At 52.7% G+C, this 12,825-nt stretch overlaps 1 protein-coding gene across 1 annotated transcript; it reads right to left on the reverse strand.

Moving 5' to 3' along the window:
* Window positions 1–355: 355 nt before the first annotated feature.
* Window positions 356–12,802, reverse strand: Inpp5e (inositol polyphosphate-5-phosphatase E). The gene is made up of 11 exons (XM_075985490.1): window positions 12,521–12,802; window positions 11,278–12,324; window positions 6,083–6,206; window positions 5,518–5,615; window positions 4,690–4,814; window positions 3,773–3,892; window positions 3,403–3,510; window positions 2,752–2,913; window positions 2,571–2,686; window positions 1,945–2,081; window positions 356–1,472 (listed from the first exon to the last, which is right to left on the reverse strand). The coding sequence occupies exons 2-11, from the start codon at window positions 12,102–12,104 to the stop codon at window positions 1,340–1,342; spliced, it is 1,950 nt and encodes a 649-aa protein (XP_075841605.1). The 5' UTR covers window positions 12,105–12,324; window positions 12,521–12,802; the 3' UTR covers window positions 356–1,339.
* Between the last annotated feature and the right edge of the window lie 23 nt (window positions 12,803–12,825).

Below are 12,825 nucleotides of genomic sequence, written 5' to 3' on the forward strand. Positions count from 1 at the left end.
GGCTTTGCTGACATCCCACATTCTAGAAGCTGATGTTGGCAAGTTTTATCTCATTTGTTAGCATGTTTTACTGTGATTCACTGGAGTCCCAAGTGGTCACTTTTCCCAGCCATTGCCACTTCTGGCCATGAGCAGGGACAACACCTAGCAGAAGGACCTGGGATGGGGCTGAGTAGCAGGTGACAGGTAAGACTAAAATTGTTGCCTTTGCTGGGAGGTCATAGCACACACATTTAAACCTGGCACTCGAGATTCTGAGGCAGGCAGATCTCCAAGTTTGAGACCAGCCTGGTCTACAAAGTGAGTCTCAGGACAGCCAGAGCTATTAAACAGAAACCCTGTTTTTTAATTTAAAAAAAAAAAAAAAAAGCTGCTTTTTGACTTCTATTGCCCTTTAAAAACCCGGGGTTGTCCTGAGGCCCTGGGATGCATGGCAGACTGCTTCTTCAAAGGTTCAGTCTTTGGCCAAAAAGAGCTCACAATTAAATATATGCATTTATTTAAAAATATAAATATGGAAAAATAAATTATTTAAAAGACTAGAGTGGATGCCCCTAGGTGTCTGTACATTCAAGGCTATGTCTCAGATGGGGCGAGACTGAGGGCTATGAGTTCTAAGCCGCCTTCAAGGAGTGGAGCCCACCAAGGCGCTGCCTGTGACACCACTTCTAATGCCATTCTGGGCTAGCAGCACAAAAGCAATGGTCTGAAGCTTCTAAAACCATGAGCTAATAACAGCTGTGGAGAGGAGAGGCCCCTTTCAACTGGAGGTCGGGAGCATGGAGCCAGGACGTAGAACCCAAAGCCTGCCAAAATGTCTGCTGGATATGTTCCAGAAGTGACTGGCTTTGGTCTCTGAATTCTAGGCCTTGGCAGGTTTTAGGACCATTGGTTACCTATGCTTTCAGAGGTTGCCTGATCCCTCCCCAGAAGAGGAAGGGGCTGGCGTGAGAACAGGAACAAAGAGGGTTAAGATGCTGCAGTGCCCCATGGCAGAAAGTTGGCCGTTCCTGTGGGGCGGGGGGAGGGCTGCTTAGGGCAAGCCTCACTGTCCACAGTTTTTGTGTGTGACTGCTGCTTGGTGGTATAAGCCCTGCTCAGAACAAATCCCCGGCATGTGCCTGTAGGAACATGGCATAAACAGCAGGCCTGCCCCGACATAAGCATGGCCTGACCAGCCCACTGCTGTCCTGAGGGGTGGGGTCTGTAGTGAGAGCAGGAGAGCCCCTAGCCATGGTTTATTAGACCGACCCCAACGTGGCAGGAGACACCCAAGCACAAGCCCAATCTCTCTTCAGTGGCCTTGGTCCCTGAGCTGTAGTGGCCAGTACTTGTGACTTCAAGACACAGTGCAGACAGCACTAGAGCTCTGATTTTTCATTGTCTGCTGTTTCTGAAGTTCTTTTGAAATCCGTCTTTTAATTCCTATCAAGTACAGTTCTCGGTCAAACTTGCCAGCGGCTAATGGGATGCTGTGGAAGAAAGACCCATTAGAAGAACTGGCTTAAACTTCATCCAGCCGTACACCTGCTGAGCCCCATATAGGCGGACTACTGTGTGCTTATAAGGTTATGGTTCATCCATCCCATCTAGGCCGCCCTAGCCCCAACCACAATCCTGTGTGTGGGATACTGCTCCAGGAGCTTGCTCAACCTCGGGGACCTGAGGTCATAGAACAAGATGCTGGTTCATGGAACCCCAAAGGTTAGCAACCTGAGGGTTACAGGGAAACCCTGAGAACTGCTAGGACCTAGGCTCAGATGAAAGCAACTTCATGTTAACCTAGGGGGTTGTTGGCACCCGGTCTGCCCGCTATGTTACAACATGAAACAGTGACCTGCTCTTCTACATCTAAGCCTGTCACCCCTCCCAAAAAGACATCCCATCCAAAACTGGTAAGGGCTCCCAGAGCCCAGCCAACTCTGAGGGTGAGCAGGGACTTACTTGTCTCTCCCTGGCCTCACTTTTACCCGGAACAGGCCATACACAGGACGGTGGTCTGAAGTCTTGATCCCAGGGCAAGAGGAATACTTCATGGGACAGATGTCACCCTTGTGGCGGCTTTTGTATAAGACCCGGTCCTTCAGAAGAGATGGCGAAGCAGGAGCAGAGACTGTGCCATTCTGCTGCAGATGCCTCTGCAGCAAGGGGCCTGCAGCCCTCCCCACTGAACCTGGACCTCTCACTGTTAGGAATGTAAAGACTTGTGTGGATGGCATCTGTTCCCTTCTAGCCCTCTGAGAGCAGTGGGGACCTGCCTTGCCTCAAGGATGTCCTGTGGTCCCACCAGGTGCTATCGTGGTCTGGTGGAAAAGCCAGGCAGGGTGCATGTGTCTCCCTTGTCCCTTCCTAGTACCAGGCAGATGAACCCAGTTGTGAATCAGGGATGGCTTGCTTAGCCCTGTAATACACTCAGAAACTCTCCTCCACCCCCAGTAAGCTGTGAGCATGCGGTCATTGGCCTCAGGCCCGGAGCTGAGTTTTAGGCTGGCTAAGCTGGCTGGCTGCTAGTCCCACACCGTTTGACATGAGCTACTGCTGGCAGGAATCCTGAGGCTGAAGTTACATACCGTGTAGGAAGGTGTCCTCTGCTTAGAGGTGCTGTCGTAGGTGTCCTTCCCAATGTCAAACTTGTAGGATGGGAGGAAGTGGATTTCCGCCTCCTCGAAGCCCCTGAAGATGGACCCTGTAACACGGGAGAGTTCAGGGAGGGCCTGCCACACCCAAAGAGCTGCTCCCCAGGCCACTCACCTTTCTTCATCTCCCGAGTGAGCTGGTCGTGTTGCAGGAGTGCCAGCACATCCACCTCTGGTTCCTGCTTCAGGAAGGCCTCCACAGCCACTCGTCCACCACTCAGGCGGAAGTTGAAGTCCCCAAACCAGAACACCTCGTCAAAGCGGGTAGTGACATCCCCTGGGCACATGTGGGAGAACACATTGGTTCTGGCCTCCCCTCACCTGCTATGGCCTGCTGACAGGTGGATGAGCTGTAGGCCAAGCGGGAAATCCTTTGTGTGGGTCCCCTTCCCCACAGCTCCCCCAGGAAGAGGCTAGTGAGGGGAACAGCCAAGGTCAACAGCTGCAGAGGACTGGGAAGACATCTGTGTAGTCCAGATGCAAGGGACAGCCTTGATGCATGCAGCAGGCTAGCCACAACCTATCAGCTCACAGCTCAGCGAGGGCCAGGAAGTGCTCAGCGGTGAGAACTTGTGGACAGTGATGGCCCTGGGCAAGCCACTGGACCTTGTGGTCTCCCATCTTTCCAGGTGCAAACCTACTAGCTGTTTCAGTAGTGAGGACTTCATGATTCTCAAAAGTCCTCCAGTGGTTTTGGCTAAGCTGCCAGGGGCCAAGGGACAGAAACAGTCATGTGCAGAGGGCCTTGTGCTACTACAACCCTCACCTGCACTGGAGCGGTAGGGATTCGTGTCTGGCACGTTCCGGGGCAGGGCTAGGGCTTGGATGGTTCTGCTGTAGTCCAGCAGCCGCTCAGCTACCTTCCCATCTCCAGCTATGAGGCCAACAGAGTAGACACTTAAGCTTCTGTGAAAAACCTGCCCGGAAGACTGCCCCACACCCAGACTGTCCCCCACTACCACCCAGTGGCCTGCTGCAGTGCTCTGCCTCGGAGGACTGTGGTTGACAGAAGCGAATGTCCTGAGTGTCAGGCCCTGAGGCGGAGCCCACCATGACCCACCCACAGCGGCCTGTGAGGAGGGGAAGCTGCTCCGAGGTTAGCATCAGGACCACATGACTGCCTTGCAAACACTTACAGGTGAAGTGAGATGTGATGAAGAGGAAGGAGGTGCCGAAAAAGGTGAAGCTGACGCCCAGGGCCCCCTTGGTCTTGATCTGAGACACGATGCGCGTAGTTACCGTGGAGTACTCGACCTCTGCAGGGTGAGGAACGGGGGTTCAGCACAGCTGCAGCAGGTGTGCTTGTGTATTCAGACACGGGAACCTCAGGGCCTTCACGAGCACAGCTGCAGCAGGTGTGCTTGTGTATTCAGACACGGGAACCTCAGGGCCTTCACGAGCACAGCTGCAGCAGGTGTGCTTGTGTATTCAGACACGGGAACCTCAGGGCCTTCACGAGCACAGCTGCAGCAGGTGTGCTTGTGTATTCAGACACGGGAACCTCAGGGCCTTCACGAGCACAGCTGCAGCAGGTGTGCTTGTGTATTCAGACACGGGAACCTCAGGGCCTTCACGAGCACAGCTGCAGCAGGTGTGCTTGTGTATTCAGACACGGGAACCTCAGGGCCTTCACGAGCACAGCTGCAGCAGGTGTGCTTGTGTATTCAGACACGGGAACCTCAGGGCCTTCACGAGCACAGCTGCAGCAGGTGTGCTTGTGTATTCAGACACGGGAACCTCAGAGGCTGGATGCCGGGCATGAGAGAGGTTGCAGTTTGCTGTCAGGGGACCCATATGTGGACAGGAGCTACATGTTATTAGAGCCTGTATATGGAGGTACCTAGATCCCTGGGAGTGGTAGATACAGAAGCCACGGCACAGGCCAGCGATATGTCAACCCTGAAGACCTGAGCTCATATCTGCGGTGGAAGAACTGACTCAGGTTGTCCTCTGACCTCCACATGTGCTCTGTGGTGCAGGCACACACGGGAGCAAGAGAGAGGGGGAAACGGAAAGAGGAGTGGTGGCGGAGAAGCCCCGTGGCGGCACCTACCTGAACAGAACCAGATGAGGTCCCTGCGGATAAACAGGGACATGTACAGGACCCCATGTGCTGCTGACGACAGCAACACATACTGAGGGCCCAGTGTCTCCTGCAGGCGTGTCTCCCACTCTCGCCTGTGAGGAGGAAGCAGGTTATAAGGCATGGCCTTTACATGAACGGTGGCCTTTTAGCGCCACCTTCTCCCATCTGCTGCCCAGAGAGCTCCTGGAAGCATTCCTAGGGGCCCCTCAAATTGGGCCTCGTACTGATGATAATGACAAGGCTAATGGCATCTTTGTGCGCTGTGAGACCCTTCAGGCTGGCTGCAGGCCCGAACCTCCCTCTGATGGTATGTGCAGACTTCCAATCCCACCTAAGACCAGAAGAGCTGTCAGAGTTCTGTAGGCTGGCAGGGGTGGGCCCCATCACTACTTGGGACCTCTGAGGACAGGTTCTCTAACCCAGAGCATGCAGGCCTGCTCTTCTCCTCACAGGCCAGTGAACCCCATGAACTGCAGTTAGAAGCACATAGCTATGGGATAACTTCCCAGGGACAGCAGTCAGGGTGCCACAGGATATGTGGCCAGAATTGCAGCAGCCCAGAACCTGTGTATGAACCAGGCATCTTGGTTGCTTCTGTGCTCCCTTGGCCAACTGCAGACAAAACCTGAAACACCACTGACTATAGGTACATTCATTTCAGTGAGGCATGGGGGCTGCTATCTAGCCCCATAGGAGGGCCTCACGTCCCACCCTTCAGGCTTACAGGCCTATCTCGGTGAACTGTCCACACAGGACGGTGGAGGCCCCAACAGTGGCGGCTGCACGGTGCCTCACCTGTCAGAGCAGCCCTCCTGAACGCCAATGACATACAAGTCCTGACTATAGTCGGCCTCCGTGGGGAGCAGAAACTCATCCAGGCTCGCTGGGAGCTCCTGCAGTGAAGAGCCACAGAACAGTCAAGACCACGAGGCTCCCTCCGGTCTGGGGGCAGAAGCTGAAGAGCAAGCCCCTGCACAGTCATCTTGAGGCGGTCACAGAACAGCCTCTTTTCAAAGAGAAGTTGTGCATGGCTGTGGGTTTGCTCTCCCAGGGAACCGTGACATGTCAGATATCTCAGTTTCCCTCTTTGAGCCCAGATTTGTTCACTTACTACCTTCCAGCCTGGGTCCCACCTTACCAGGTACCCTAGATTGTGCTGCATGGACCAGGTCTGATTATCCTCCCAGGTGCATGTCCGACCCTGGTCCTTCACAAGGGCTCACAGAGATGGAGGCAGCCCGCTTGCTTATCTTTATGCCCGTGTTGTGACCAGTGGACTGTGCTGGGGTCTCTGGGAATAGGCTCCCCAAGGACATGGAACGCAGCTGCCTCTGCCTTACCTCACTGTGACCCCTCTCACCTTCTGGCCCTGCATGTTCCAGGTGGCCACGAAGAGAGCCATGTTCCGGTCTGGGAAGTACCTGGCTAGTTCATCTGCTCCTAGCAGGGCTCCACTGGCCATAAGACTTCCCTCCAGATAGCTCCTGCGAAAAGAGACAAGTGAGCAGCTAGCCTCAGTGACAGGTGCCTCTGGAGCCACTCTCTCCAAAGCATCAATGTGAACCCTGAGGACAACACTGACATGCCAGGCATCAGTGTCACCTCTGGAGCTGGGAATTCCAGTGCAGGACCACTTTCATAGCAAGCCACTGTGATATCCATCTCCCCGACTTCAGCCCATCTCCAGATTTCAGTGGAATGAAGCCACGCCTGTCAAGCTGAGATACAGTCCTAACAGTGTGATGAATCTCTTGACCTACCCAGCACACATGTGTGCATGCGCCATGAACTAGAGGGCCTGCCCAAGCATCCTGGACAGAGATACTGGACATATACAGTCCTGTGGGTGACTGGGCCTCTATCCTATCACTCAACTTCATTGCCACAGCACAGAAGCGCAAAAACCCTTAGACAGAAATGATGTGTCTGTGTGCCCAGAAAGATGTGTTTATAAGGGCAATGAAATCTGAATCTCAGGGTCGGAGGGATGGACAGGCTAAATCATGGACAGAGATGGACAGTTAAGAGCACAGGCTGTTCTTCCTGAGGATCTGGGTTCAATTCTCAGCACCCATGTGGCAGTTCACAGCTGTCTATAACTCTAGCTCCAAGGGGTTTGACACCTTCACACACACAACATGCAGGCAAAACCCTAATGCACATGAAATATAAATAAATAGATCATTAAAAAATCCAAATCTCACATAATTTTTTATGCACTGAGAAATATTAGATTTGTTTGCATTATTCTCCAGCCCTTTAAGAAATGAACTGCTGGGCAGTGGTAGCAACCTCCTTTAGTCCCAGCACTCAGGAGGCAGAGGCAGACAGATTTCTGTGAGTTTGAGGCCAGCCTGGTCTACAAAGTAAGTACCAAGATGGTTTGGGCTGTCTTTCTTTCTTTCTTTTTTTTTTTTCTTTCTTTTTTTTTTTCTTTCTTTTTTTTTTTTTTTTTTTTTTTTTTTTTGGTTTTTCGAGACAGGGTTTCTCTGTGGTTTTTGGAGCCTGTCCTGGAACTAGCTCTTGTAGACCAGGCTGGTCTCGAACTCACAGAGATCCACCTGCCTCTGCCTCCCAAGTGCTGGGATTAAAGGCGTGCGCCACCACCGCCCGGCCTCTTTCTTTTTTTTTTAAAAAAGATTTATTTATTTATTTATTTATTACATATACAGTGTTCTGCTTGCATGTATGGTTGTAGGCCAGAAGAGGGCACCAGATCTCACTACAGATGGCTGTGAGCCACCATGTGGTTGCTGAGAATTGAACTCAGGACCTCTGGAAGAGCAGTCAGTGCTCTTAACCTCTGAGCCATCTCTCCAGACCCTGGGCTGTCTTTCTAAAAACAAACAAACAAAAACCAAAATTATTTTATTTGTACGAGTATTTTGCCTGCGTGTGTGTATGCGTACCATGTGCATGCCCGGTGCTTTTGGAGGTCAGAAGGTGGCATCAGACCCCCCTGGAACTGGACTTAGGATTGTGAGCCACCATGTGGGTGCTGGGAACCAAACCCAGGTCCTCTGCAAAAACAGCAGTGCTCTCAGCCACTGAGCCATCTCTCCAACTACCCCTCACCCTATTTTTAGTGATGCTTGAGATGGAACCCATATCTTCGTGCGTGCTACATGAGCTACCTCTCCCCTGAGCTACATCCTGGGCCTTTTTCGATTTGTTACTTGTGTTTTGTTTTGAGACGATGTGTTGCTGTGCCCAGGCTGACCTTCAACTGGGGATCTTCCTGCCTCTGTCTCCCAGTAGCTGGGATGAAGGTATGCTCCACAATGCTTAGCCTACCTTACTGGTTTTGCCAAACTTGCTAAGAATGCATGGACAAAACCATGTTCCTCTGAAGATCCAATTATAACCAAGTCCCGAAGATCAATGGCCAACTGAAGCCAGAACCATGCTCCTGAACCCCACTGGACAGAACATCTGATGGTACAGCTCTGTACACTTTCAGGAGGGAAACCGGGCTGTCACAGTGAGGGACCTTTTGGATCTCACCTCCAAGTAGATGAATCAGTTACTAATGTGCTAGCTCGGTTCAGACACCAGTTGGGGTGGAGCAAATTTCCAAGTCACATACCATTAGGAAAGGACCACTGAACAAAGGCAGGCCCAGGCTAGTCTTCAGTCACCAGCCCCTAAGCTTGTGTCTCTCCTTACAGGCTGACCCTGCTTCCTCCAACCTAGGGAGCCACAGTTTGTCCAGGTGGCTACAGAAAGTGACTGGACAGCGGCAGGGTAGAAGCTCACTGCTGTGCCCAGCCTTAGGAGGCACAGCTTCTTCCCAACCCATTTAGGGGAGGGTACCCCAGATCTTCTGGTGAAAAATGAAGTCTTTAATCAAAGAGGGTAGACATTTGTGAATTCAAGGCCAGCCTGGTCTATACAGTGAGACTTTGTCACACGCACACAAAGTGGCAGGTTAGGCTGGTGAAATGACTCAGTAGGTAAAGGTGCTTCCCACCAACCTGATGGCGTAAGTGATTCCCAGGACCCACACGGTAGGAAAGAACCAAACCCCACAAACTGCGGTTGTAAAGTATGAGGCAGAACTGGACCAAGCCCCTTGCTGCAGAATAATCTTTTTTGATCACTGTGAAGATGTGTCTTTGCCCAGGTGCCTTCTGATTGGTTTAATAAAGAGCCGAATGGCCAATAGCTAAGCAGGAAGAGGTTAGGCGGGACTTCTGGGCAGAGAGAAAGAGATGAATCAAATCTAGGCTTGGGAGGGAAGCCAGAGAAGATGGAGAGGAAGCAGGACATGCAAGGGGAGAGGTAAAAGCCATGAGCCAAGTGTCAGCACACAGATTTATAGAAATAGGTTAATTTAAGTTATAAGAGCTAGTTAGAAACAAGTCTAAGCTAATGCCGAGCTTTCATAATTAATAATAAGTGTATTATGATTTGGGGATTGGTGGTCCAAGAAAGTCTACTACAGCCCTCCTCCATTACTTCCCAGGGATGCAATAGGGGCCCACGGACATCACTCAGACTTATTTCCTCTTCCTATGGATTGCAAGTAATAATGCTTTGAATGTGGTAGATACAGTACTCTTTAAAAGACCCCTATGGGACTGGAGAAATGGCTCAGTGGTTAAGAGTGCTTGCTGCTTTTTCAGAGCATACAAATTTGGTACCCAGCACTCACATCTGACAGCTCACAACTACCTATAACTCCAGCTCTGGGGAATCCAACACTTGTGACCTTTGCAGACATCTGTACTCTCATGGACATACCTACATGCCCATGGGTGTGCACATGCACACACACACACCTACACCTAATTAAAAATAATAAAAATAGTTAAATATTTTAAATACTTAAAAGGCTTGCTGGGGGGCTGGAGAGATGGCTCAGCGGTTAAGAGCAGTGACTGCTCTCTTCCAGAGGACCCAGGTTCAATTCCCAGCACCCACGTGGCAGCTCACAACTATCCGTAACTCAAGTTTCAGTGGACCTGACTGCCTCACAAAGACATGCAGGCCAAATATCAATAGAGAGCCCTACCTGCAGGCCTGCCTATGAGTACAGGGACTAAGGCCTACCTTCAGCAGCTAAAGGAGACTGAATGGTATTCCCCACCTCCCAGCCCCTAAGAATGCGACCCTCTTTATAAGCAGTCTGTGCAGATACACGCACCGCAGCATCTCCAGAAGAGGGCCCTGCAGTTAGCATGGCTGGAGCCACTGACTGGAAACTTAGAAGTAACCACCTGGAGATGCAGGCAGGAGCTACACTGCCAGAGTTCACACCACTCTCAGAGGAAAGGTAGGTTCTTTTGGCTCTCTAGATCAAGGAAACCCTGCTGACAATCCGTTCCTTTTTCTGCCGCGAGGTCTCTTTGTACGAAACCTTCTAACCCATAGCCACCCGTCTGGGCAGCTCCTGGAAACAGCTGCAGGAGCATCTCCAGATTCTCCCTGCTCTCACTTCCCCACCCACCCATGTCCCACAACATGGTTGTGGGGGAGAGAGGGAGGATGCACTTTACGGGCCAAGAACAAGACCCCAGAAGGCGGCTAGCTTGGAAAATGAGGCTCTAGATTTGGACAGGCCATGTACTGGGCCTGTGCCCCCAGTGGTGGATGAGCTCGTGGATTCAGGAGAGGAGACTCAGCACTGAGAAGTCATAGGCAGAAAGGGCTCATCGTGGCTACACCCAGGCTCTTTTCTGTAAGTCCACACAAGTTAATGACTGGAGTCGGAAAGACCCAGCACAAGAAACAGAGGTCCTGTACATTCTTGGGATGTTATGGCATGTTAGAGGCCTCCGTGGACATCAGCAAGTCCCCACCACAGACACTGGGACCCTGTGGCTCAAGACAGTGTGGAAGCTCTCCCAAGGGCATACGGTAAACTAGTCAAGCCTGTGGCCCCAGGATGTCACTTGGTCCAGTAGTTTAACTGGTGTCTAAAAGTCCTGGTAAAATTCTGACCCATGGCCCACTGTGATGGGACAGTACTCAACCCTTCTTCAGGTGTCACTGAGGGTCGCTGACTGCTCCTCATGGGTAGTGGTTAAATAAAGGCATAGCTAAAGAAACCTGAGACCCTCCACACAGAAAAAACAAAGGGGCCAATTCAGACACCGAGAAAATTTCCCTCCAGGATGCGAGGACGTACCAACTACAGGAGCAATGATAGCAAGATGGGTGTGTCCTCATCTGCCTACATACGGTGGAGGTAGAATGATCTACGTTTACAGTGTCTGTGGATGACATTGAGCCACAAAGAAAAGGTTCTGGAATGAGACAGACAGAAGGAAAATGGCACGACATCTGAAAGAGGATGGGAGTCCTGCCTTATCTTCCGCATTCTTTATGCGAACCTGTTCAATGGCCCCTGTGCAGCTAGTCTTCCTCACTTACCTAGTTATAAAGATAGCTCACTATGTAGCTCAGGCTGGCTTTGAACTTGTAATTACCCTACCTCTGCCTTTCAAGCGCCGGGACTACAAGCACGAGCCACCATGCCTGGCTCAGTGTGCCCTTGGCCTGATTAGACAGAGCTGATAGCCCCTGAGTTCCCCACCACTCCAAGAAGCCTACCTGCTTCTGATGTCCTTGGTGCGGATGGGAGCCAGAAGGCTGAAGGAAGATCTAGCTGAGTGAATGGAGTGGTCGTCACCAGCCAGGGGGCTCCGGGGCCTGCTAGAGCCCAGGCTGCTGTGGGTCCTGACCAGCCTGGTCTGCATGCGGAGCTTGTAGTCTGCATGCTCGGGGTCAACCTTGTTAGCTGTTCTCAGAGAGCTGGAGGCTATGTTGAGGTCCATGGCGGGTGGTGTGTGTGCGGCATGCAAACTTGCCAACCTGGGGGAGCCCCCACTTGGGGAGGCCTCTCTGTGCAGGAGGTCCAAGGAGGTGCTGATCATACCAGGGAGACAGTCACTCCACAAGGATGGGCTCCCGCCCTCACTGCCTGTGGCCCTTCGGGGCTTAGGGATCTCCTGTAAAGATGTGCTGAGGCAGGGTAAGGGCCGGCTGCAGGCAGGAGACTGGGCAACAGCGTCCTGCATGGAGCCCCTGCAGGGACTGGTCCCATTCTGTGCAGTCAGATCCTCCTGACTATCCTGGAAACGCCTCCTTCTCCAGCCCTTGTCATCCAGGGACAAGGTTCGCTCCAACTTGGGTCTCATGGGCAGCTGTGGGGTGATGGGGTTTGCTTTAGCTTGTGGGTTCTGGTTGCTTGGTTTTGCTGGAATGCTGAAAGGAGGCATGGGGTTTATCTCTGGAGTGTGAGGGTCAGTGGCTGGTAGGGAGCCCGGTGTTGGGGTGAGGTTCTTGTCTGTGTTTGGAAGCTGTCCCTGGAGCATTCTGCCCTCCAGCTGCCCAGGTACCTCCATGTGACGACGCAGGCAAGCTGACTTGGACGGCATAGTCCGGACCAGGCCAGACCTCACCCACTTAGCCTGGCCCTCCTAAGGAAAGGGATCCTCTCTCGGTGGTTAGCAAGCAACTCGTGTTGTCAAGGATGCACGTCAGAGGTCACCAGCTGGATGCCAAGAAAATTCGGGTGGTTCCCTTTGAGGCATGGGGCGGTCCTTTTGGAGCAGGGCCTGAGGCTGCATGGCTGGAGTCCTGAGTTTTCATAGCTGCCTAAGGAGATCCGGAAAATCTCTCTTAGCTCCCTGAAACCAGCTTGCTGCTCTTAAAGCGACCTCGTAGGAATAGGCACCAGGGGGTCGGGGGCTGCACTTCCTCCTCAGAGCTGTAGAAATCTATCCCACACCCTGGGTGACCACTCCACCCGACCCTGGCAGAGTAGGGCAGCGCGCTCGCCGTCCTGGCTCACCTGTGCCCACCGTTCGGTCGCAGACCCGCCGCCAGGCGCCTGTTCTGATTCAGCAGGGCCCGGTGCTGGGAGGCGGGGCTAGCCCAGTCACGGTGGCGGCTGGAACAACGACTGCTGCCCCGTGCCCCGGCCCCCGCCCAGGGTTCGCCACAGCTCAGCCTAGTGGTCACCCTGGCCCAGGCCCCACTCTGTGGTTGCCTTACGAACTGCCCGGCTCAATATCACAACGCCGCCCACAGCGGCCCCTGGCGGCTGGAGGACTACACCCCGTGCCCGGAAGCCACACCCCCACACGAGGTCACGCC

This window comes from Microtus pennsylvanicus, chromosome 9 (genome assembly GCF_037038515.1).
Source record: "Microtus pennsylvanicus isolate mMicPen1 chromosome 9, mMicPen1.hap1, whole genome shotgun sequence".
In the NCBI taxonomy this organism is placed as follows: Eukaryota; Metazoa; Chordata; class Mammalia; order Rodentia; family Cricetidae; genus Microtus; species Microtus pennsylvanicus.

What these genes read in the sequence shown, in the direction of transcription:
- Inpp5e (XM_075985490.1), bottom strand. Translation starts at nt 12,104, where the DNA reads ATGCCGTCCAAGTCAGCTTGCCTGCGTCGTCACATGGAGGTACCTGGG. An exon ending in CACTCGGGAGATGAAGAAAG is followed by an intron (nt 2,687 to 2,751) that starts GTGAGTGGCCTG and finishes CCCGTGTTACAG; the next exon opens with GGTCCATCTTCAGGGGCTTC. An exon ending in GTGAGGCCAGGGAGAGACAA is followed by an intron (nt 1,473 to 1,944) that starts GTAAGTCCCTGC and finishes TTTCTTCCACAG; the next exon opens with CATCCCATTAGCCGCTGGCA.